Below are 27,239 nucleotides of genomic sequence, written 5' to 3' on the forward strand. Positions count from 1 at the left end.
AAAAAAAAAAAAAAAAAAAAGCAGCTGATACTTCAGATTTAGAAGATTTAGACCAGCCAGCTCTGGATTCAAGAATATTTCTGAATAAGGAATATAAGAAAGAAAAATATAAGAAAGAAAAAAAAGAAAGAAAAAGGGCCAAGGAAGTGCAACCAGTTGGCAGAAATCTTATGCACAAGTTCCTGCCACAACCTGAGTACACCTTGTGCTGTTTCCACCTCAAACAACTCCCATGCCAGCCTATCACTCCTTTAAAAGGGCGCTAGATTTCCACATCCTTTAAGAAAGTTCAGTAACATTCCAGAGGAGCACACTGCATTAGCACAGGTGCTAAGCACAATTAACGTATTAGCTTGCCAGCCAGTAATTCAGGAAGAAAACATATTGTTACCTTGGCTTTTACAAACTGGACTATGGGCCCAAGTTCAGACACTACTTGATTTCCCACGTGAATAAAGGGCACTTTGCCTGTAACATAAGAAATGCATTTTAGAAAGAGTGTTTTATACCTGCAAAAGACTGTTTTCTGCTTTTTGAAACACCTCACTATTGCAGGCATGCCTGAACACCTTTTTCTTCTCTCCCAATAGTTACTGGTAGCTAAGAAGGTAGCTCACTGAGGCAAGGGCGCTCTTCCAACATCACCAAAGTAAAACTGCCACGTCACCCACTGGACAAATGTCACCTCCCCAAACACCCTGTCAGCTTAAATCTTCTGTGATACAATCTTCACTTGTACCRTTGAAATCTCATTCATTTCACATAGCCAAAGAAGCTCTCATGAGCACGGAGGGCCAAGGAGCCTGCCTGGCATGGGGGCACCGCTCACACTCCCTTCCCCATCTCTTGGYGGGCAAAAGTGCCATCTCTAGAAAGCACAAAGAGCAAGATTGATTCCTGTTGACTCCAGATGTGCTATTAGCAATACACCCAGTAGGTGCAAAAAACACTCATGCCTCTCCCTGAAAGCCATAAAACSTACTGCGAGGTCTAGTTCAAGCAGGATTCATGCCGGCAGCAGTCTCGGTCTTGCTTTTTCATCTTGAGGTTCCTCTCCCTGGCTTCAGTGTAAGCGACGGAGCCAAGGGCACCAACCAGCAGCCACCTCATCTGAGCCCATGGGCCGTGCAGCGCAAAGTTACTACAGCCAGAGCCGGCTAACTGGCCAATAAATACATCCCAGCAAAACAAAATCTGGGCGGGATTGCAAGGATTGCCRGCATTTTGTACCCTGCTTTCAGCAATTTGCTCTGGGGTAAGTTTTGGGGCAACCGGTCACTCCTGGCAGACACCAAACACTGCCCGAACTTAGTTTATAAGTGGTGGTGGGCCRTTGTTTTAGGCTTTTATTGGACAACCTCACGTGCCTGCCACCAGCAACGTACCCTTCACTTTTCTCAAGCATCTGCACACCAGCACTCATCTCCCAGACAAGGTAACAAAAGATGCTCTTTCTCCCTGTTTTGTCTCACTCCATCAACGGGAAAACGCAGCATTCACCAGCCAGCAGGGACTGATGCAGAATAAAGGCACTTTGGGAACTAAACGTCTTCCTCTCTCATGACACAGCAACCCTTGGGCATTTCAGAAGAGGTTTCCACCAGACATCTGAACCCCCTGAATGTTATACATAGCTACAGCACTCGTGGCTTGCTTTCGTACTGGACTAACGTCACTTGGCAGTCGATGGCTTTAACTGTTKACAGGGGAGAAACTGCATGGGAGAGGAGGGGGAAGGCAACCACCGCGGGCAGCCCCGGCCGACTGTTGCCAACAGCCAGGGCGCGGTTGCCATGGTTCCACGGTGGAGGGGTAGCCCAGCAGCCCACACGAAGGCCACACGTACCAGATGGGGACATATACTCCGCATTCGCCCTGCAAACCACGCGGACCGGCAGATTGCACATTTGCAGGAAGGCCTGGAAATAAAGAGCAGCAATTAAAATAAAATTAATACACGTGACAAACAAACGCGTTGTTCTAAACGCACCGAGCTGTATGTTAGCTAATAGTCTTTTAGAAAGAAAGGTGAGAAGGTAGAAAGAAAACAAGGTTTGCTAACTCCCTCAGACACGCAGTACCTGACGGCTGCCACCACAGTTGTGCTTTACAAGTTTAAGGTTTTTTTTTTTGCCCCTGCTTGCACGACACCCAGCAAACACACCCAGCACCTTCCCAAYCATAACCACCTCCAAGGAATTGATGTCCACAGGAAAAGGCGGCCCTGGCCACCTCCTTGTTCCTAGATGGCAGAATCCAGCACTAAACTCTKCTCTCTGATCACAGGTGGAACAGTAACCTAGACCCTAACTACAGGGAGACTGTCACCTCTGCACTAAATGCATTAATGCACAAGCTTTAACTAACATGGACATGAGCCCTATTCCCAACTTTGTTGCTTCTGAAGTAACCAGCAAGCAAACAAAACACGACAACAGAAACCAGCAGCCTTTCTCTTCCCCCTGCTATAGCCCAGAGCCTCACCTAAGCTGACCCTAACTGTATCAAGGGGGAAAAGAAAGGCTTTGATCCTCATCAAAACCTCCTTCAACCAGTCCAGAAACTGCACAGTCCACTACTAAGTTTGCATTGTTAATCTTGCAGCATTAGATAACCTAATTCAAACCCAAACCCCAATTTAAAGCAAAGAAGGATGAAAAGAAAGAAGCAAGATCACCAATTATGGCACTGATTTGAGCTGACAAAAGGCATCTTCAAAGCTCTAKGGGGTCTGCAAAAACCCACCCAAAAAGGCCTATTTTTTTACACTTTGTGATTTCCTCATCTTGTTCCTAACTTAAAGGGTTGCTCAGGAGCCAACTACTACATATACACATGCATATACATATACAGAGGAGTTACCTCTGTATATAGAGGTATTGGTAATGGTCAGCGTTGGCCAAATACTCCCAGTCTTGCACTACTCAACAACACATCTTTACCAAATCCTGATCTCGGGCAGAACCTCAGTTACTGCCCGTGGTCTCGTGGTCAAACCACTCCACAAGTCAAAGAACCCACCAAACTCCACCAAATCTCCTGCAGTTTTCTCTTCCCACATTGCATGCAAATATTAATACCTCAGGGAGTAATTCTTACAAGGAAGTACAAAAACTCAGTTTCAGTCCCTGATTTCCTCCTACGCCTGCTGGCGCTGCAGGATCTAGCAGTGATCCAGGCTGTGGAACCTACCACTAAATGCATCAGGTTTTCTGCTCAAGATGGGCAAACTCTTTGGAAGTAGTTAAGAGACAAGAATTTGGTGACTTTRGGTTAGATTACATACTTCTTCAAAGGCCACCACTGGACAGGGAACCCCCAAACATGCACTGACAGAGCTGGAAGATGAATTTTGTCTTTTTAAAAACTCTACCAGCAGCTACACTAGGTGCTTTGCTGTATTAGAACAGGGTGCAACAACCATAGATTCAAAAGTAGTTTTACTGGCAGAGGTGGATGGACAAACAGATGGGAGACAAGGACTGAACTCAAACCATACTTATTACCTGCTAAATTTTCTGCTAAAAAAAAAATAAATAAATAAAGTAAAGCTTCCTTTGGGCTAGACTTACCACAGGAATTTCCTTCCCAGTATGGCACTAAATTAACTTTGCAATTCTGCATTAAATTAGAAGTGAATATTTTAACTGCCATGCACTATTCTCACTGCTAGTTAATAATAAAAACAATGCCTAAATTTGAGTTAGGGCCAACACATGAATAACTGCTAGGTTTGTAGGAGCGAGACACATTAATGCAAAAAGAGAATCAAAGAACTATTTTTACTTTTTCATATCGCTGTGTCACAAATTAGATATTTCTGCACAAACAGCTTACATGAGTTGCTTCAGCAATATCAACCATGTATTGCACATATTGCACATTAACTCCTACATATTTCAAGGTTTCTATAAAAACATGGCTTGTAACTGCAAAAAGTAGTTCTCTACACAGCKGCTAAACCATAAAATTAAATCTTTTCAGTGTGAGAGAGATCACCCAAATTTCCATCAAAAATCTGTATCTGACCTTACTCTCTCCTCCTCAATAAATATCCACAGACCAAAGAATATTAACCCTTATTATACTTGGCAGGAAAATTCTACAACAATCTCTAACCTGCTTTGAAGTAGCATGGATAGCATATTGCCATCTGGGCACCCCCAAAGCACAAACAGGCTGTCTCTGTGTGTCTTCTTTTTAGCAACTGATACAGAAAAGAGGAGGAGGAGGCTGAAGTAGAATTGAGCCTTAATATGGGAACAAATTTGAGTTGAGCTAAAGAAAAAAAAAATTGACTAATCTGTATAATGAAGAGTTGATTCTAGTAAGCTTAGAAATAAGCCAGGCTCCCCTCAGTGAGGCTAAAACCAAATCAGCAAAAACCCTACTAAACCAAAAACCTTCCTCAGAATAATTTTCTTCAGCTCTAATTTGCCTTTTTTAGATGGAGGACAGAATAGAGCTTGAGAAACTGYGGAGTTGTTAAATAGTAATGAAATGCAAAAGCAGGGAAACCAGAAGAGCGAAAGGGCTGAAACCAAAATCAAGCAATGCTCTGTAATACATCTAAATATCCAAAAGTAGAAAACTGCTATTATGCCTTTACAAAAGTTAGAAGCCCAGGAAATTAAAAGACCAACATGCTGGAGTTGTAATTTATACCCAAAGTACAAGCTATTCAACCTACAGTGCTCCTTACATATTCATACACCTTATGTGGGAAAATGAAGAGTAGAAGGAAGGAAAGTTCTGCAATATGCGAGACACTTAATCCTTACTGATGTACACTGCTCAAGTAAGCACTGCCAAGAGAAGCGTGCTGGTACCCACTCCTTGATTCAACCAACTTTTTCCTGATGCATCCAACTAGATGGACCAGTTCCCGGCAGTAACTGATAAATGGGCAAGAAATTCTAACAAAACAGTTTAAATTGGCAGAGACTGAAGTTCAGTGGAAAGAACATAGATATGGGAAGACAAAGCAGGATTTTTGTGAGGCTTGATCCTTCCAAACATTTTACTTCAGGTATCAGGGGAGGTTTTGTTCCTTTTTTGACCACTCATGCACAGTGCTAAGTAATAGCTCATTTGATGTGCTGATGACACCAGACGGCTACGTGACGGATACGTTCCGTGACAGGCTACAGCTTCCAATTTTGACAAAAGATACAGTGGAAAACTACAGCTTCCTACAGCTTAGAATATCTCATTTTCCCTTGGGTACCTCACATATATACACTGAGTAGGCAAGGGGATCATTGCTTTTCTTGTGAGAGAAACCATCAACAAATGGGAGAGAAAAACATTTCTTTGAGTCCTTTTGAAAGCCTGAACCACTCCAGTGCAGTTCTGTTGGGATTTACAAATTTATGAAAATCTCTTCAAAAACACCCAAAGTTGAGCAATCTAAAAGATCAATGGCCCTGACTTACCCTAGTCTAGCCAAGATCATTGTAATGTCACAGATTTGGCTGATCAACTTAAAACTAAACTGAAAGGAATCAAGGAATATCAAATGACACACAATATTAAGTCTTTCCAAAAGTTTATCTAAATAAAACAGGAAGTAAGACAGCAACAACATAACACGAAACAAGAAATCAAGCACAAGCTTAACTGTCTTATCTTGCAAAAATGCTTGATAGGAAGCTTTGAAGTGACACTTGTTACAAAATTAATCAACAATGTTATGCCCATCATTCATTTGAATAAGGACAGGTGACACCTCCTGCCAGAATTACAGCATACAGCAAGTGCTACACYGCTGTGGCTTAAAAAGACAGCACCTACTTAAAGTTTGGTTTCTTTTCCTATTGCTTGATYGTGTAACAATTGAAGACGTCAATGGTAAGTCAGATTTCAATTATCTAAAAAAAAGGTAATTAGAGTAATCACTTCCCTGCTGCTTTACCAGAGTCCAAAAGTGCAGGGCCCAGAAATCTCGGCTAATCCCAGGGCAGCTCTGCTCAATCCTCCCTGCTCCTTCCCTTCTCATACGATGGGAATTTGCATCTCTGCTGCCCTCAAAGCAATGCCAGAAAGCAATGCCATCGTGTCTCACTACAGTGACAAGAATGGAAAATGACTGCATCCATTTGACAGTATTTTGTGCATGAAACACAGAGCRAACGAATAAGAAGGGGTAGAAGGGAAGAGGTGGTTTTGTATTTATGTCTCCAGTTAATTGTTTCATGTGTCGTTTTACCCACGGTCTGCCTTCCTCTTCCCTTCTCCAGCTACAAATGGAGTGTTTGGACACTGTCAATTGGAAACATAACGCACATCGGGCAGCAATCACCCCATCAGAGCGCTCCCCTTCCCTCCCGCCCACTCCGAAAAACACACAGGAGCAAACACACATCCTCATTAAAAATGAGTTATAACTTGAAGGAAATCATATCCAGATTGCAGTATCTGACATCAGAGGGAAAAATTAAATTACTTACACCAAGTCACAAATAGACCACAACTTGCATCCTCAYGTGCTGAACACTCTTTCCAGGTGGCGCACTCCGTTTATTCATAGGCTTATAGGTGATTAGTTTTTTTAATGAGGAGTGAGCCATTCCAACCCACCTCGCACTCGTCAGCACTTCTAACGCACTCACACAACAATGTTGTGAAGAAGGAGGAAAAGGAGGGTTGGTTTCATTCTTACATGGCTTCACCGGTGTACAAAGGACAATATGCGATGACAACTGCAAAGTTATTCTCTATCTTATTGAAGAAACACATTTTGAAATTAAAAACCGTGAGTAAATCTACAGAATAATTCAGTTTTCATATCAAACAGTTGCAGACCCTGTAACTGAAATAGTATGTCTAAGGTTATAAATGATAACTGTTCAGTATCATTCTTTGAGTGACAGATTAAATTCCTAATCCRGTTATGGTAATGGCCACATTTGTAGTTTAACATAAATTAAGAGCTTAATTATATTTGTGACTATTTTAAACAAAGTACCAAATTCCTTTGTACCTGTGAATGTAATTTATAGCAAAGCCACGTTCCTTCTCCAAAACAATCTATTTTACGCTGCAGCCCCACACTGCTCTAATGGTATAATGTAATTCCTGTTGTAGGCTGTGGAAAGCGGAGATTCACTGGTAGCACGGAGGTTTTGAAGATAAATGAAGATGCTATTCATTCAGGGGTAATTTCATCTTAGAACTATATGAAAGATGTTTCACTCACAAACAGTACCAGCATGGCTTGGGATTTAAGCGTGTTTTCAGCTACAACATAACGCTGCTAGATTGATTATGTTGATACCGTRTTTCTCACCATGAAGAATTTCAGTTTTTATTCTCTTAAAAAAAAAAAAAAAAAGATATGTCAGGTTTTCATTTCACTACTAAGCCTTTGTTCAAGGCTCAGCAACAAGTTCAAATTTCTCCTAATGTTTTGTCTAGAGAAAAAAAAACAATTCATACATAAAAATCACTAATCTGCAGAGAGCTATTAATCATAGGTGTTTTATACGTGAATTTGATTACTTGTTGAAGTAAATAAGCAGTTAGCTTATATATCACAATTTTAAATTGTCCCAACATCCTTCTGTCATTCAGGGCTGAGAACAGACTATTCTAAATGCACTTTGCTGGAAAATAAGACCATTTTCAAGGGCATGAATTGCACAAGTGACTAACACTTATCTCAGTGTAATGAGACACAGGCTCTAAATCTCATGATCACTGTGGGAACTTCCACAATCCAGAATATTTTATGCAAGTCTATAATATTAACTGCATAAGGATTTCACAAAAATCTAGAGTAACAAAAACAGTCTAACTATAGCTTCATCATTGCTATAGAACATAGGTACGAAAGCTTATATTTTATTCAGTACCATTTTAGATCCTGTAATACAGGATTAGTCACCAAAAACAAGTGTTCAATGTTTACACTGACCCAAGCTCATGTTTCCTTCCAGCAGTGCGTCTGAATACTTAATATRCTCCAAAACCCAAATATGGGGATTTTGGAGAGCAATCCCCCCCACGGAGCGCTGCGAGGCCTCGCATTCCTCTGGCGACAAGTCAGAGCAGCGCACKGCGGTGATGCTCCCCGCTGCCACTGGAGCCCACAAGCCTGCAAAGCGCAGCTGCATTAACCCGCTGCTTCCTACACAGCAATCCAAACTCCACCYGAATCCATACTATAGGAAAAGGCTCTGCTTGCTACACCTACCACATGGGAAAGGGAATTCCGGACAGGACTTCTGCTTCTGGCTGCAATAAACTCGCCTGGGGCAGCCTGGCTTTAATACAGGTTCACAGCACAAATAYAGATGAAAAATGGTAACTTGTTTACAAATGAGCATGGCTATTTCTTTAAGAATATAAATATCAAAGAAATAAGGTGTATGTATAAACAAACACATACATAAATATAAACCTAATTTACTATCTGCAAGATAAAGATAGGAACAATTTGGCTTCTAAAATTCATACACTGATCTTCAAAATTTAAAAGTGAGCATTTTTAAAAAGTAGAAAGCAGTCTCTCTTTGTCTGCTGACATCATCTACATTCTTGTATCACCTGACTGGAATATAATAAATTTTACTTTCTTATGCCATCATTTAATATTTTGTTACTGATTTAATTAACTCAATTTCTTCTTCTTTGAAGATGTGAAGCTGTTTAGTTATTGAAATAGTTATGCATTTTATTCTTTTTTTTCTCCCTTTTTTTGGGTTTTTCTAGTATGATGAGAGTGATAAGCAAGAGCGCTGTTTAATGTTAGMTGTACAATAAATAAGGGGAGAATGATTTTAACAGTGAATCATGTTACTAGGAGGTGTATGTATTTTCATGAACTTTTATGTGAATAACGCCTAACATCTCAGAGGAAGAAAAGAGCCTTCATTCAACATATAACATCCTCTTTCCTGTAGCAACATAATAATTACCAAAATTCCAATTTCCCTTGATTTTAATTCCTTTGCAGTGAAAGCAAAATTATATTCAGTATCATGAGCTGGCGACAAAGATCAAATGAGCTTCACTTTCAACTACACTGTATAATAAGCTGCTTTAAGTTGACAAAGGAGTGCAAGCACTAGGATGGATTACAGGAGATGCACTAGCTTATTTGAAGTTATGTTGCATTTTCAGCAAATACATAGCATCTGAATGCAGTAAAAGACAAAGGAATACTAAACTCATTCTGCTTCCAGGAACAATTCTGGCAAACAGGTTTCATGTGGTGCGGGTTTGGGGAAGGGGGCTTGCGTGTGTGTTTTAAACTGCTGAAAGGACCACCCCTTTGGTTATCCACCAATTCCTAAGGCTCACTCCTTTTATAGGACAGGTAGCTATATGGTGCTGGAAGTCTAGACCTGTTGCACCATGTAAAGCCATAACTCCATTTCTGAAACAACAGACACAACCAAATTCGGTGTTGAGTCTTCAGCACTTACTACTCTGTAATTCAAACCTACAACATGCACGGAGGGTCCCTTGCTCTGCTTTCTGCTCCACCTGCTTTGTTGACAAGAGGAACATGAAATGTCAAGTTTTTGCAGGGCTGTCAATTCCAAAAGTCAACTTTTATTCTGACTACTTACTTGCTATGGTATTGAATTCTATTATCTCATATACAATTATTTGCATGTTCTCTGAGAAGTATCCATCAGCAGTATTATACAGCGGTGCTGTAAAGAGATTTCAGGAAAAATCGGAAAGATCAGTTGCAGTTTGGACATTTATAGTCTTGATATGAATTATATTCCTTAAAGATTTCCTGGTTGAGTCCATATTTGATCAGAGGTAGTCAAACCTCTGATGCATTTTCACCATATGGAAGCTCAACAAGCTCAGGGCAAGTCTGGCATTTGCAGGGGTGATCTGTATGTGCCCAGATTGAGTGCTGATTCTCGGGGCCAGCTATAGCCCAGCACTTACTTCGGCAATTTGCGTCCTGCTCGCAACCTCGCCCCGACTGGGGTTCGATCCCGCGGGCAGCCCTGGCCTAGGGTGACAGAGCAGTGGAACAGGCTGCCCAGGGAGGTTGTGGAGTCTCCTACTCTGGAGGTCTTCAAAACCCGCCTGGATGCCACCCTGTGCCACATGCTCTAGGTGTGCCTGCTTGAGCAGGAAGGTTGGACTAGATGATCTGTAGAGGTCCCTTCCAACCTTAAATATTCTGTGAATCTGTGAATCTGTGAACAGAACGGAAAGGGAATGGCAATCCTGGGAACAAAGTCCCAGGTACCAGCTCCAACTCCCCATTGTTTCCTCAAAAATAAAAATAAATAAAAATAAATAAAAATAAAAAATAAATAAATAAAAAATAAAAAAATAATAAAAATAAAAATAAAAATAAAAATAAAAATAAAAATAAAAATAAAAATAATAAAAAAACAACACAAAGATAGACCACGAAAATAAAAAGCAAATCTAAAACCAGAGGAACACAGCAGTTTCCATATGTAACATATACTGGTATTTATACATATATAAAACACGCTGTATTTAAAGCTTTCTGATCACTAGACTAGTAATGCCTAACTAAAGGTCTTAGTATCATTTCAAAATGAATCAAATATACTGAAGACAGATACTCTTTCACAGTCACAACACGAACCATGTTATACAGATTTTTCTAAACAGATATGATTCCTCAATACAAAATGGTTCTGTAAAGTTTAAAATCAGATATATACAAAAGCTGTATTTATAGTCATGGCTACTATCAGCTATCAGGCCCTGGATTATTGAAGAAAAACAAGCATTTTTAATATATTATAGTTAATTCATCATCTAAGTGACATCTGTAGGATAACAATAGACCGGAAACAACAAAGCAAAATGATGCATTAGAAAAGGAAATTTTGGGGTTACATGATCATTGCTTTTATTTCCCTGTATAAATACAAGCCACATCTATATGAATTGTTAAATGGCAAGAAAATTCATGGCAACTGCAAAGAGTATGGAAGGGAAAGAATGGGAACCTAACGTACCTCCTGCTCAGCACCACTTCTGCCAGCCAGGCCCTCCTTATTAATGGGGAAAGCATCTCGTTAAGATCTGGTGCTACTGAAGCTAGCAGGTTACTGGAGTTTGCATGGACCTCACAGGCACAGAGGTGCTTTGAAGTCAATTAGAGATGCAAGTTTGTCAATTATATAGACGGCTGCCAAAAACCACATTGGATCTCAGCTCTGTGTACGTGCTGAAATTGAGAGTAAACATCAGAGAGATCCTGAGATTTGATACCCACAAAATGAACCAAAATACTCCTTGAGTTTGGGGCAACATTTGCTTTGAGAAGGAAGCCAGCAGCAAGTATCGTGTGAGGTATGAGAGAAGGAACCAGCAAACCAAGTGACCAAAGGTGCAAAGCACACACAGTTCCCACAGGAACTAGACAGGCAGATACTGTTCAGACAGAAATACAAGCAGCACCACTCTAAAAGTCTCATGTCTTTTAGGTTCTGGCACTTCCGTAAATTTAAAGAACATAAGATGTAAAGAAGATAGCAATTTTGACAAAAATAGTTCTTAAATAGTTCACTTAGATAAATACAGTTATTTTAGCTGGAAGATAATCATTCAAAAATTAAAATGGAATTAATATCTCTAGTTCYGAAAAGATCATATTTTACCTGAACTGCAAGGGAAGATGCATTATCAGAAAGCAAAATTTGTTCCTCTGTTGAAAGAAAAAAAACAAAACCCACAATTACAAAAAACTTTTAGCTACTGACCTGTAAATGTAAGTCATTTTGAGTTACACAAATTGCAGGGAGTACATATATAATTATTATGCAGCTGGACTAGAAAAATTGTGATATGAATATTAAAAAGGAAGAAAAAAGTACCAGGTATATTTTTCCCATAAATACAATCACATTTATCATACATTACCAATAACATACAATAAAAATGTTCACAACTAGAAACTGAATACTTGAGCTTTATGCCAATTACTCTTCTTCTAATCAAAGTTAAATAAAATCGCATCTTCATAACTCCTCTGGCTAAAAAGTAAAAGCATTCAGAAACCTATAAAAACTGCTTGCAGTTAATATTGCACACTGTGTCTAGGTCTGTCACACAAAAGAAAGATGACAAGTTCACTGCAATAAAAATTCCATGCTTAGAAGACTAGGGCTGCTACCTATTAGTCTTCATTACTTTGCAGTCTTCTGACAACTGTAGCAGGCTGCTGAGCCCCAAATGGGGGCCATAATGTGATCTGATGATATATGAAGAGCTGCTAAAGGGAGCCTGAACCATCCTAGCCTATACATTTTAACAGTTCCTTTTTACTGAGAGCCCGCTTTACCACAAGACTTCAAAAATCTGCTGCCTCAGCTATCGGTGCAGTAAATCTGCCAACTGTGCCTGCAACCACATCATTTTACACTGCCTACAGCAGCCAATATAATGAGTCAATAATAAACCGAGGACCTTATAGGCCATGAATAGCTGGTTTATATTGGCAGATGCGAGCGTGGCTAAAACCTCTGACCAGACAAACAACACAAAGGAATCTTTTAACAGTTTCTGTGTTTCCTTGCGGTTAATTATGTTACTGCATACTTAATGTGTTTTTATTTAAATAAAGTAATGATTAATTGCAATAAACGGAGTACCCACCCTTCAGTTGCTGATACAGTGCAGCATTTTCAGGCCAAGGCTCTGCCGCTGTGGAAAGAAGAAGAATTAATTAGGCAAGCCAAGAGCAACGTGTTTGCAGGGCTAACCGAACACAAACAGCACCTAGAGCACAAGCCAGACTTGCAAAGATGCTGATACAAGCCTTGACCTGCCCTAAAAATATCCCGGTGCCACTCTTTTCTCCTGGACTTTTCCTCCCAGCAAGCAGAGAGACCAACACAAGGAAGAAAAACATTTGGGAGATCCCCAAATTGAATGCTGCAGTATAAGCTAAAATTGAAGCTATGGCATGGAATGGCCTCACAACTATCAGGCAGCAGAAGCAGCTTATCCTCTTTCATAAAGACATTCTTGTGCATGTTCTCATCACAACCCTTGCCACTCTCAAAACCAGTTATTTATAGAGTACTAAGCTAAGGATTCTGGAAAGAGCATAACAAATAAAAAGGGAAGAGAGGCACAGACCTCAAAACCAACTGCAGGGAATACTCTGGGGAAAGGAAAAAGCTTTTTGCCTTGTAAGGTTGTGTCCACACTGGTGCTATACAAATAGCATCACAGAGCTGGGTGCTTGGGCATCTCAGAACCCAAGCCACAATGAAGACTGGGCCCACCTTTTGCCTTAAATGATGTACCAGTCAACTTTAGCATTGGTTTATCAAGATGTTTTTTGAAAAAATGCATTCTCTGTTTAAGAAAAAGTTGTTTAAAAAATTTTAAAAAAGGAAAGAYGACTAACATATTCCAGTGAAGAACCTTTGCACCTGACCAACTGGTGAATTTATGGGAACATACAAGTAGTATTCAGTACTGATTCACTGTGAATGCTAACATGAGGATAACAGGTCTTTCATAACATTTTGTCTCCTTACATTCCTTGCTAAATTCATTCAGAAACCCATTTTCAAATCCTAATTCAAGTTTAGCATTCAACTCAGATTAGATATCTGTAAATAAATTTAGTATTCTAATCACATAAATGATTCATTATTTTTTTTTTTACAGCAACTAAGACTACAAGTAAGTGTTTGTGCATCAAACCAGCTTGCTGCTGGCTTAGGTAAGGTCATTCATCGTATCATTACCTCCAGAGTTACACGAAAAAAAATGCACTGTTCTGTTACTAACATTCTTTTCTGATACTCATGAAATATCAACTTTTAGGGAAATCACACAGAATCATGAAGTTTTTAACTCTATAAAGTTTTGCAAAGGGCACTGCCTTTAACATTAAGGTAAAACAGTCTATCAAAGGCATACTAGTACAGGCATGAGAAAGCAACTAATCACATTTAAGTGTCATGAAAAAATGTTTTTATGTTTTACTGCAGCAGTTATTGGTTTTACACCCTCGCCATTAAAGTTTTGCCCTGGAGTTAAAATTCTTGAGGTGGAAGTATATTATTTCTTTACATAAAAAGAGACTAGACAGTGCCTGTGACAACACACCACCATTTAACTTTTCTTCAGGTCCAGTAAAGTCTTGCAAGAACAAATGGAATGAAGAAATACAGAAAGTAATTACTGAATTTCAGCAAATGAGTCAGTGCTGAACTTGAGAAAATTAGAAATGTGGCTAACTCACAAAAGTAGGTTGAACTTGCACACGGCAATCCTTCGGTTATCCAGTCAAAACATCCCTTTCACAAGCTGATGATGACACAGAGAATTTCATAGTGCATGGACCCATTTCTACTAAAAATTTTTGCCTCAGCCTTTTCAGACTGGAATGTCACCTTTTCACCTAATTCTTGGATTCTGGCCCAAACCGGGAGGGGTCTGTTTCACAGACATATGGTTGAATTATTTCAGACCCATGAAAATCAAATGAGCTTTTCATTTTCCAGCAAAAGGGCTAAGTACACTTCAACAAATTCCAACATTAATTCCACGCTGATCTCGGCATTACTCTACACACAACCTTGGATACCAGTAACAGCTTCTTGGCACACAGAACCCAATACAACCCGCCTACTATGCCATGCCATATCCATGCTATACATCCAAACACGGGTATTTTTTACAGTCTGTTTGCTTTTATGTACTTAAAATTTCCTTCCACATGCTAGTGATCCCACACATACCTGCTCAGGCATTGCCCCTAACGTACACATTATTAGTCACAATATGGAGTCCTTATCTCACAGTCTCAATATATGCAGAAACACATGCCAAAATTATGGGAAGGAGACAGGAGTGATTTTAAACTTTTGCATCTGTTCAGTCACAGGCTAGTTCTGTAGTAGGTTATGGGTTTTGACAAGCAAATGAAACCAGGGCGAACAGCTCCACAAAAATCTTAGGCTGGGTATCAGTACACCTTATAGTTCAAATTTCATCAGTTCAGAGAAAATGAAAGAATAATATCACCTGCATTTGGCACCTGGCAGTCTCCAGAGGAAGAGATGACATTCCTGATCATGTTGGGATGAAGAAGACACATGCTCATGAGTCCTGAACTGAGACCTTCAGATTTTTTTGCACAACTCAGACTAAAGATAATGGATTTTGTTATTACTATCCAGGCTGGATTTTAAAACCATCAACTTCACTTAAGATTCACACACTTCTACTCAAGCCCAAGATGATTTATTTTGCAGCATGTTTTCAGAACTGGATGCAGCAGACCAAGGTGTGCTGGAAGAGTAATTGTGGCAACAAAACCAGAGGTACATGCACAAAGCCTGTGCGATTCTCTGGAAATCACAAATTAAATATCTAGTCGCTATCTGTCCTGTATCTTCCAATTACTGCTCACTCTCCATTTCCTGCTCAGGGTATGAAATAACTGTTTCTGCTGAAGGGAGAAGTTTAAATACACACTGCTGCACAACATGCCCGGTTTTGAAAGGTGTAGGTTGAATTCAAGCATCTTTTCCAGAGCTGCCGTCAACCAGCCATAAGGCCAAAATCCACAGCTCAGGGAGATCAGAGCCCCATTTGGGGGAGAGAGGAGAAAGACTCGCTAAAGGGATACCATGAGCTTCCAAACAAGGGGAAATTATGTAACATCTTTAATGTACACCATGACTCTTGGCTTATGAATGTAGGTGAAGACATAATTTGTAGAATAATAGGCACTAATATTACACGCTGCTTCAGTTCTGTCGTATTTCCAATCCATCAAGTTGATTAATGCTATAATAACTCCTCACAAACTTATCATTTGTGCACTAATGAAGTCAAATGTAGTTTATCCTTCGGCAACTATATTCTTCTGGTCTGTAGATGCTAGTTTCCTAGCTAAGCAAGGACACTGTGKCACTAAGTATCTAAGAAGTAATAAATGTTGATTCCTGTGATGTTGATTCAGTTTCAGTAGCTTTCAACACAGAATCACATTTATGGGTTAGATCCTACGCAACAGACACTTCAGTCTTTAACTGCTCACAGGATGAAATAACTGCCTGCAAGTACACCTCATGGGACAGCTTCTCTCCATATCTTAGGAAGAAGGAACTTTTGTCTGCTTTTCTTCTGCCTCCATAACCAGAGGAACTAATCCCATGTGGTTTTCAATGTGCCTCTCTCACACTTGTAATGTTCAGCAAAGGCTGCCTTCCCACCTTCTGCAACTTTTCCCATGCTTAGCAAATTCAAATATTTAGTCTTTCATGTGGATTCTTTGGTGTTCAGGACAGACAAACTTCATACTGTTCTCTTTCCACAAGCAGAGACACTAGTACCGTTTCTCCTCTAACACATTGCTTTGTTGTTTTGTTTTTTTAACAATTATAGGAAACAACCATTTTGTGGACCAGTCCTTCTTGTTTAATCTGTCTGAGATGACAGAAGTTGCTGGCAAATAATATAATGCAGGAGACATGAATACATACACAGTATCACTGTGTAAGCCTTTTTTTTTCCCCAAAGACATCAGCCCCAGAAGCTGAGAATTCAACAGCTGCAACATCACCACAACCAGAGAAGTTAAATGACAAACAGGCCAACTACATAAAATCTCCTTTGGTTTTGAAAGGTGCCTACAAATAAATGAAAAGTTCCCTAAGCTCAAGGTGTGTGTTAGTCACCAAGTATTCTACTTATTAGCAGTTTAGGGCAGAGAATTAAGACGTCACAGAGTTGTTATGGTTCACAGGTACCAAATTAGACTTTTGGAGGATAATTCTGAGAATTGTATGCTGCGTGTTCCAGCACACATTTTTAATTACTTAGGTTTCTAGGCTCCTCATCTGTCATATTAGAGAAGGACTTATGAAATTCATCATTTTTTCTCATACGTGCAGCTTCCAAAAACTTGGAAGAGACACAATAGTCATGTCACATTCTCTGCCATTAAAAGTGCATGACAGTAGGAGCATTTTTCAGATTTGGCATGAATTTTTTTTACTCCAGCTACATTAAGGCCAGGGATATTCAGTCAGAGTTTGGATTTTAACATTTCCAGATATTTTGAACTGTTTCAATAAGAGCTTATACACCTGAATACCTTGGGGGCAGCAAGAAAGAAGAATGCACATATACCKTAAGAAAAAATATTTAAGGGCACTAAGTATCTTAAGAGCACTAAGCATTAAGTCTTCGCTACCAGCAGCTCACCTGACAGCCTGCACATCTCAACCCAACTGCTGCTCTCAAACAAGRCATACTATGAATTGCTCAGAAGTCCTTGCACAGAGGTGAATTTCTGCTCCAGAAATGAGCAGCAATTCCACAGAGAAGTCAGTGGAAGAGAAAGGCATTGCAACAAATTCCCAAATCGATGTGCAGTGTCTTAGCACCAACAATCCCTTCTCCAAGCCGTCCATGCATTTTATTAGAGCACAAAAAAAAAGTTGCAAATTCTGTGCTTGGAATAGCTGTGAAACTGTTCATCCTCTGTCAGTGCAACCTGGATAGGAATACGGAGAACAGACATTTTCATCCACTTTTCCCCAAGCAGCTTCAGACCGATGATGAAAGAGCTGGAATGAAATAAATGCTTTACAGTTAGGCCTTTAATCCTGTTTCTTCAAAAAAACAGTAATAGCAAAAGTAAGACTTGGACTGTGAAAACGGTAAAACATGAAATACTTTGCATGTTATATTGCAGAATAAGCTAAACAACAACCTTTCAGAAGTTTAGTATGAATAACCAGTTCCAGGCAGCACAGAGGGTACAAGTGCCATGTGGTTTGCCTTGCTAGTCTGCCACTCATCTAGCACATCTGTTGTCAAGCTACAGCAGCCTTGAATATCAGGCACAGATAAATGCAAAAAGACTTCTAGATCCATACATCAAGATATTTCCTTCTGCAATGGAAATAAAGTTATTAGCAGATAAAAAAATGTTGCAGGAAAACACTCGACTCGAAATTAAATTGTTCCCAGCTCCTGGCAATGCCATAAAACGTGGGTGATGCAAGAATATTTCTGGAAGGCAGTGCAGATTGGAAATTATTTTCAGTTATAAAACTAGCCCATGCCACCTAAGAATCATGGCTAAAGAACTAAGACTGAATTTTCCTATAATGTTAATTATTGAATAATTAACTTCAATAAGTTAATAAGTATTGAAGCTAAACTGTGAGCCAAACAAGAAAGTCAAGACAATCTCTGACTTCAAACTCCTACAAACTAAAATTTACTACATTTCAGTAAACATATTCATTTTATTATCTTCTAATAATAAACTATTCAAATGAATAAATCTCTTTCAAGCAGTTTACTGTCTCATATTATGGAACTGAGACTAGTAGTACTTGGCACTAGATCATCTGATTTTTTCAGTGCAATTTCTCAAACAGTGAGTAGAAGTTTAAGAACTGTGCCAGGAACAAGATTCTCTGAATTTGTAACATTTGCACGGATCTTTGTCTGCCCCCCCCGCCTTTTTTTTTTTTTTTTTTTTTTTAAATCTTTAGACTTTTTAAACTTTGATACAAAACTTGAATAAAATAGAGGAAGGTTAAAACGCCTATATTTACCAGTTTGGTTCACATGACATTAAAGACTTGCTAAAATTGGCAAGAGGTAAGATATCTATTGAAAAAAAAAAAAAAAAAAGACTTATTTGAACCACTGTGTTGCAATATTCAGCAGCAGCAATGAACTTACACATTATTATCACAATTTCCTTTAGCATCTCCTTAGGTACAAATTTGATTAAATTATAATGAGATACCTCAAAACTGCTTTCTCACAAGAGTAAATACTAAAAAGAAATCCAGCCTTGCTTTTGGGCAGCATCCACACCCAGCAATGTTACTTACAAGTCTCCAAGCACTACGTAACACACATCATCACCATCAGCAGGAAAATGGTTAGTTTGGCCTATTTGGTTTCACAAGACCAATGCTTTTGGGGTGGAACTGCTGCTCGCTATATTTAGAGGCAGTAACTCCAAGAAAATGCTGCAAATTCTTCCACAGGCTTCAGAAGGAAAGAGGCTTATTTATTATTTGATGTTAARCTGCATCAAAGGCAGATGACCACTTCATTAAATTTTCATACTACAGACTTCAAACTTTGATTACACTTGCAAAGAGCAATACACTGCTTGACAAGAAAATGCCAGGAATTGAGCTGTTTATAAATGCTTAATACAGGAAATAAGTGCAGGAATATATTTTGATTAATACAGTGAAGCTGCAACACATCAGAACCCAAGCAATTAAAAGTATACATCTCACACATTAGCAATGATCAATAAARGAAGTAGGAGAAAGTTGTGAATTAGCTGTCTCAAGACCAACCAGTTCAAGCCACCCACATCGAGTGGGGATCAATTTTCTGTAATTGGCCAGATTCTGTAAACTAACAAGGGCCAAGAAAAAAATGAAAGCATCAACAACTCCCCAGCTCTCCTGACACGGGACCAGAAAGTGCTTCATGCTGCCTTGCCAAATGAAGACCGACTTTCACACGAGTTAAACAGCACATGTTAAATCATGTTCCAAATAATTACATCATTTGGTTAAATCCATCCCAGCTCTTAGTGAGGCTGCAATTCAGATAAATCATGACTGTTCAGTAGTTATTGATTGAGCAGACTTGTCAACATAAAGACTCAATCTCAGCAGCAATTCTCAAACCTGAGCTTCCCGTGGCTGGATCAGCACAAGGGTCTGCAGGTGACACGCTGTTGCAACAGTCATTTAGTACGACAGAATCTGCTTCTTCACCCTCCAAGAAAGCTATTAATTGCATGCATTTAAACATTTGTTCAATTCTTTATCATCCTTTTGGTGAGCACAGGCAGCCAGGTTCGGTCATGCTCAGCACTCTTCCAGTTGCAGGAGGCCCGGGAAGGGAAATCCTCAGCACCTGCTGAATCCCACCTCACAGCTAGGAGGAGGGAAGGCCAAGAAAAGCCACCAAAATCAAATTCATAAACAAAAGCTGCTCCTAAATCAACATCTGGACTTCTTTTGAAAAGCAGAGTGAGTGCCAGCTAAATGCTCTCAAAAGATTTATTTATAAAGTCATGAAGAGTTGGATCTATTTTACTTGTTCCTGATATTCAGCATAAATGTTCTCAAAGAAGTTCTCTAATTCTTAATTACAGCTTTTTATAGCTCTCCAAATCAATCACTTCCCTTTATGCTGCTCAAGTCCCTTGCTCCACTTGGCCCTGATTCAGGAAGTTAAAGAGCAACTTTAGGAGCTACATTAAAGGGCAGGAGAGTGCTGAGGTACAATACTCATGAGTGCCTGAAGTGCTTTACTAGATGGGATATTTCTTAGCCAAGTTGTCTGCATTTGTGTATTTTAGATTCGTTCTTTGGAAKCTCTCCAAGATTGAGATCTCCTCCTTGTCTGTAGTAGTCTGAACTCTTCTCTCCCAGGAATATTTGGCCAATAGCCTGGAACCCATTTCTCCACTGCATCCCAAACAGCTTCCTGCTTTCTCAGCCACAGCACCCACACTTTGGTCCACAACAGAAATCCTCTATGTCCTTCCACCAAACAGGACCTACCTGCTCCAAAAGCTGCTCCCCACAGACACCCCTGCCTACCTAGCCCTGATCCTTCCAGCCTTTCATTTTCTCCTTATCCTGCCCATGGCCCAAGTGCCACAGCACCAGGAGGCTAAAAGCACTGACAGCAGAGACTCCACATGCCTGAGTCTTGCAAGGGGGTGAGGAGAGCTGAGACCTCTGCTTGTTGCAGAGATTTGTAGTTGCRTCTCTCAGGCTCTTCCTTACTCCAAGAAACACTGCAAACTCCCTGCCTCAAACCTGAGAGCCTTTAAACCCTTYCTCATAATCAAATCTTCACCTTCTTCTCCATTTCTTTCTTGAGACTTTTAATGAACACACTCCAGTGAGTCCAGAATTTCTCCAATACAACATTCAAATAGAAAACAAAATACAAGTGCAATAGGATAAAACCTCCTAGAAAGTTCTCGCTGAGGATACAAGCATTGCATTGACTTCAAGTTTGTAACTAAGTAACTAGGAAGGCAAAACTGACAATAATTGACTTCCCATGTCTCTTTCAGCATTCCTACTTTTGAGGTTGTACTTTCCAATTTAACTCATGTACTTCAGTTTACTTTTTCTTTCCTCTTTTACCCAACTAGCATTGTTTTTCGCGTTTTCTATGTTCTTTGCAACATCATTGGTATCTGCCCTTGGATGTTTGCAGTCTTTCTGATGCATTTCATCAGCTTTTCTATTACATACAACTTCTTTCAGTTCATATTACTCAAGTTCACATAACTGTCTTCTACCTACTAACTTTAAAATAATAAAGACATTTCCAGAATGTGCCTGCAGTTTTCCTCCCATTATACCTTCAAAGTGAGGCCTGAAAATATCCAGCAATGCACAGGACACCTGGTCACCTAGAGGAAAGGAGAACAACCAGCTTTCACTAGTTCTTGGTTTGAAGGAGATGCTTACAGGTAAAAACCTGCAGAAGGAGACTGGATAAGTGCCTAGGGACTRTCAGAGAACAGGGTCTATGGGACCAAAAGGAAAAACGTAGCATAAAAATGGAGAAAAATCTGATTCCTCTCCAAAGCCATCCTTGYACGATCTCCCGTGAGCTAGCACACAGTTCCCCCTGGACATCACTCTTACCCAGGTCATTTTATAACTAATGGAAGCTCACTTCCAAATCAAATGGAGCAATACCAAAATACATGTTATTTTTAATTTACTAATTTTGTTAKCATATTCCTAAAGCAATGTAGTCTTGTCTCATAAGGAAAAAAAGATATTACTTTAATAGAAAACATGTAACAATAAGATGATGATTGGAGCAAGACCTCTTAACGGACGCAGAAATATCCAAAGCAGCGTATTCTATTACGATTTGTAATTACGCTGCTTCTTAAAAAAACACATGAAATAACACTATTTCAAAATGAACAGCACACTGCAATATCATAATTGTGAAAGAAAGMTGGTTTTCCTCCCTAACCAAAAAAAAAAACCAACTTAGAAAGGCAATTTGCTCAACAGATTGGCTGAAATCCTTGCAGCCTTTTGAAGCCCATGTATGAGCCYACCCCTAAGCCCACTGGCAGATACCATTTCATAACCCGACAAATCTGGTACCTCCCAACCACCTTTCCTTGACTGCAGGCACCTTTGTAGTATCTTCAAGCAACCTGTGCTATAGACAATCCATCATTAGCAAGTGTGACTATTTTTTCACCATACAAGCTCAAGAACTGTTAGCATTTACATAAGCACATTTTGATGCACAAAATGCATACTCAGTTGTTTAAATCAYATGTCTTTACTGCAGGAACAGTTTACGTGGCCAGTTTTCATTCTCAATATATTTATTCTAAGCCAAAATTGCAGCTTGTCTTCATACATAAAACATGCACGTATGAGATTTATTTTTACTCTGACATATCACATTGGAGGGAGACTCAGTAAGAATGTAAAATATCTAAGGCAGAAGGGCATCTGTTTTGCACACAGCGTTCATTTTCCTTAGTATTAAAAGTAGTCTAYGACCCTTGGACATAACTCTATTGCAATAAAACAAAAGTAATTTTCCAGCGATCAAAGGACAAAACAGGGTATTATTTTCTCTGCTTTTTGATCACCCATCTAAAATTAATGTTTGGGGGGGAAATATGGGTAAAGAATATTGCATAATTTAGTGATCAATTAAACATCTTTTCAACAATCTTTCCCACATGATTTGAACACACAGTCTCTCCCAAAACTACTAATGTTAGAGATTAATTTTCTGAACTACTTGAAAGCTGGCATCCTAATTCTTCTTATGCTATAAACACTCATTTCCTATCCTGTTMGTATGTGATTGATGCTGAGCTCCTCTAAACAAATTCTCTACCATATTATCCAATTAATAGAGTCTACAGTTCAGAAGCAGACTATTTAAAACACATAACATGACACGCTTACAATTTATGAAGCTGGGAAAAAAACTCTTTATGATTCCCTGGGACACAGTATCAACATCTTTGTATTTCTGAATAAAAAAGTGAATGGCTGGTGAATGCCACTGAAAGAGCGTTACCAAAGAAAATGTTTTACTGCACARAAGTGGTCAGCATTTTGTATTTAATCATCAATGCCTTACAGCAGCAGCCTATGCTTAGCATGCTCAAATGACTGCAAGTAGCAGAGAGGGTATATTATTGTGTATATTATTGCATATACATAAACAGGTTGACAACCGATTAAGCCAAGGCAGTGAGCGTGGTGCTTCTGAACTGCACACACAACCTGCAGGAAAGGTTAAGACAGGTAGCTGAGATGCGCCTTTCTACTAAAACCCRCCCATATTTAAAAACATTTCTAGGAAACAGACTGCTGAGATGACTGTTTTCACATGTACATAAAAGGAATGATGCTCTATAGAGTCTCTACAGCAGTTGGAGGCAGTCAGAAGCGCCACAACAAAGCGACTGTTTGCTGGAAGGCCCCTCTATTACAAATCCATCAAACTTTTTATTATGGAGGTGAGAAAAACTCCTGATCATTCTTACATTTCCATGCATGCATAACRGAGAGACATTACTGACTATCACAGATACAGAGATAAGAATATTAAAACAACAATCATTGTTAAAGGGTTTTTTTTTTCCTTCTGATACTTCATTTTTCTTCCCCAAAAATACTTCTACATTTGTGGGTCACATATCTTCATGGCACCATAAAGAAGTATTCTCTGCATCTCTGTGTAACATCTCAGGATATCTAGAAGCACTGTGGATATTGGTCAAGATTCTGGATAATTTGATTTTTCTAGAAAAATCTTCCAACGTGAACAAATTGAGTGATTTTGCCTTTACTTAGTTTAAGTCTGTGACTGCTATAAAATACAGATGAGACCAAGAAGCCTTGAAGGTCAAGACACTCACTAGCAAAGTATTATTTTCAAGCCACGTGGCTGCTTCTTTTGACACTGACTTGCTTTTGGGAAAGCAAAGGTAAGGTCATAATTTTGTTTTAAAGAATGATTCAGCAGACACATCTGCAACAATCAACCTTGATGACATAAGTAGCCACATACTATCGAACCTACAACTTGTGCTCTGCAGAAACACAGAGACACCGCCGGGATTGTTGCATTAGCTGCCTACAAACTACTCCAACTAAGGGATAAGCATCACTTAACAGAGGTTAATTGACTGACAGCTGAAAGATGAGCGGTTACTTCTTCAAGCCTGTTGAATTTGACAGGCGTTCAGAAGTTCCTGAGTGGCACTGCCATCCCCAGAGAACCAGTGACTGCTCCGGATGGGAGGCAGGACCCCTAGGAGCAGGGAAGCGTCGCTTGAGCAAGGAAGGAGTGAGCCGGCAGATGCAGCACTTCACCTTATCCCTTCCAGATTTTCACACATATTTATTTTCCTGATACTCTTCTTAACTGCTGTTTGCCATTTCTGTGGCATGCAAAGATCTGCACGCTTGGCAGAAAGCTGCTGTTGCAAAACAACCTTTCCAACAAGAAAGCCATTGGCTGCCTCCATTCTCTTTATAGTTTGGAGCCTAATTTGTAATTCCTGAAGAAAGTAAACACCAGCAAGCTCAGACTCCGGGACACCCACCCAGGCCGCACACCAGTATCAACACCTACTCGTGCATCTCATGCTGCTTATGTTTAGCAACACACACCAATAAAACACACCAAAGGCACCACCAACACTGGTTAATTGCGCGGAGCAGCACGAAGTATAGCTCGTGCCCCGCGGGCCCTGCAGCGGGCTTGGGGAATCCTGCACCTGCGGAGGCTCCCGAGCATCCCATGGGATCCTCCGTGCATCCAGCCTCGGGAGCCGCTTTTGGCTCCTGAACCCTGGGACCCCACAGCACGGGGCACCCCGGAGGACACGGGAGCCGCCGGGGCGAGGGAAAGCGGCGGGGGAAGACGGCTGCCTCGGCCTCCAGGCACCGCCCGCCCGCGGCGCTGCGCCTGTTAACGGCCGTTAACGGCCGCCCGCCCGCCCCGCGCGCGGCGGTGCCGAGCCGAGCCGCCGCGCCCCTCACCGGCCAGCTGAGTCATGAAGGCCTCCGCCGCCAGCGCCATGGTGGGGCCGCCGCGGGCACGCACAGGAACTGCCCGCCCGGCCGCGACTGCATCCGGGGCCGCCGCCGCCGCTCCGCCCCGGGCCGCCGGCTCCGCCCCGGCCCAAGCGCCCCTCGTGGGTGTGACTTCAGCTTCTGAGCGGGGGAATAAAAACCCATCCCGGGGTCTCCTCGTGTTTATCTGTCCTCGTGTTTATTTCATGTCTGTTGCAGGTCAGAAAGTGGCGATGAGGGAGGCTGCAGAGCCCCGGCCGAGTCTCAGCCCTGTAGTAACCACAGGAGTCCCACATTTGACTAAACAGCAATGGGTGCCCAAGAGCACTCCTGTGGCACACGGTGCCTTTCCACAGCGTTAACCACCATCTGCACTGCTCCAATTCCACCAGGATCGTGCTGACACTGAACCTGCCATTCCTAAACACTTTCCAACATCTGCATTTGTTRGAGCTATCACTTAAAAAATAAAATGTTAGATCCATTAGTAACAAGCCAAGGCTTTGAAGGACATTATAGACTACTCACATAACAAGTTATTTTGGGAGTTACACCCTGCTATCTCTAGATAATCCAGTTGAAGTTGGAAAAAAATTCCCTTGAATTTACATCCAATCAAAATTTTATCAGAGATATAACTCCAAATCTAGTGATGGGGTATAATAACCCTCTCAACTTGGAAATATTTTCAAAAGGTGCCTGGAAATAAAACTTCARTGTGTCAAATAGAAGCAAGGAGCACTGTCCAATATCGTGATGGATGAGACTATTTACCATAATTCTCTCTTGTGATGAATTCTTGGGTTGACTATTAGGCACATCACTGTCCAGGAAGCAGTAGTAAAGTGTATGCTTAGGGAGTAATGCCATCTGTAATATAACTCATGACAGAGGCCGAATCCTTCGGCAGTGTAAACATGGCTCAGTTCTGAAATACTGCAGACACTTCAGCTTTATTCTAGTACAAGAACAAGTAAATATGGTAAGAATAAGTGCAGGTATTTCCCAGCTCTCAGTGATATATTGTATATGTGCAACTTGGTTTATGATCCTGCAGCAATCAGTCAAGGGTGCAGTGGACCCACAGTACAAAGGACCTTTAAAATCAGCTGGATCATACAAGTTCCCTCATCACCAGGAATCCTGCTGGTGATGGAAAGCCAGCTCAGCTCGCTCTGCATGACACAGCTGGGGAAGYGAGAGGTGCAAGTTCAGGGCACCCCACATTTCTTCTTGATGAAGGGATCTCTAAGGGCTTTTCCTCCCCACTTCAGTGATAACACACACACACATATATATATATATGTCCAGGGAAAACTGTAATCTACTCCAGGACCTGACAAGAAAGGTGCCTCAAGCCATCTCTAATTCCTATTCCACTCAAGATAAATCSTTACTTAGGACTTAGTCCCATATAATCACATTAGTTCCCTGGAGACAACAGGAATTGCTGAATACACTTTAGAGCCTGCAATGAAAGCAGAAAGATGACARACCACCTGAAAGGACCATACTAATTGCAAACTTTATAACCCTTCTCTGCTGTAAACAAAAACAAAAGTGTCAAATACAGCCAATAGCTTTTGGGTTATATTGCTCCCCTTCACTGGTCTAGAACAGCATCAGCTGGACCTTTTTCTGTGACAGAACAAACTGAAAAAGGGATTTTTGGAGGGAAAGAAGGCAAACTGGGCATACCCCAGTTTGAATCAAAGCGAACTCTACTACAACTATTGGTGGTGCTTCTCTGACCATACAGAATATGTTCCTTTCCATATCCCCGCCAAAGATGGGGATCCATCCATGTGTCCATGTGTCTCATGCACGATGGGTCCATACATCCATGGGTCCATGTGTCTCATGCACAATGAGATAATCAAAGTGACTCAATAAAGGGCATTACCTTCCTGCCCTCTGAAATCTTGGCCTGAGATGAAGAGAAGCTTTGCATTTTAAARTGTGCATCTTCATCTTCCCTTAAAAAAAGGGCATTCCATAGTTTTAATTCTATAAAGACCATTGCAAGTTTGGAAAAGTGTCATAATATTTAATTATGCATCACAATCATAAGCAAATAAGAAAATGGACATGCAAAAGGGTTGTTCTATTGTTCTAGAATGCCTCTTGGTATTCTGCTACACTTTA

General features: G+C 40.5%; 1 protein-coding gene across 3 annotated transcripts in view; it reads right to left on the reverse strand.

Annotated features, from left to right (window-relative positions):
• The window catches only part of MTX2 (metaxin 2), a 34,232-nt gene that overhangs the window by 4,760 nt on the left and 2,233 nt on the right, over positions 1-27,239 (reverse strand). Inside the window, exons 1-5 of one of the 3 annotated variants that reach the window (XM_026052100.1) lie at positions 25,062-25,113; positions 12,616-12,663; positions 11,619-11,665; positions 1,847-1,919; positions 392-468 (exon numbers count right to left, since the gene is read on the reverse strand). In XM_026052100.1, coding sequence (XP_025907885.1) covers positions 392-468; positions 1,847-1,919; positions 11,619-11,665; positions 12,616-12,663; positions 25,062-25,101 — 285 coding nt within the window. In that variant the 5' untranslated portion in view covers positions 25,102-25,113. Of the gene's footprint in view, positions 1-391; positions 469-1,846; positions 1,920-9,575; positions 9,636-11,618; positions 11,666-12,615; positions 12,664-25,061; positions 25,114-27,239 lie in introns of those variants that run through there. The other 2 variants (XM_026052101.1, XM_026052102.1) reach the window with 2 other exon arrangements.

Source organism: Nothoprocta perdicaria, unplaced genomic scaffold (genome assembly GCF_003342845.1).
Source record: "Nothoprocta perdicaria isolate Ctin4 unplaced genomic scaffold, notPer1 scaffold_83, whole genome shotgun sequence".
Lineage (NCBI taxonomy): Eukaryota > Metazoa > Chordata > Aves > Tinamiformes > Tinamidae > Nothoprocta > Nothoprocta perdicaria.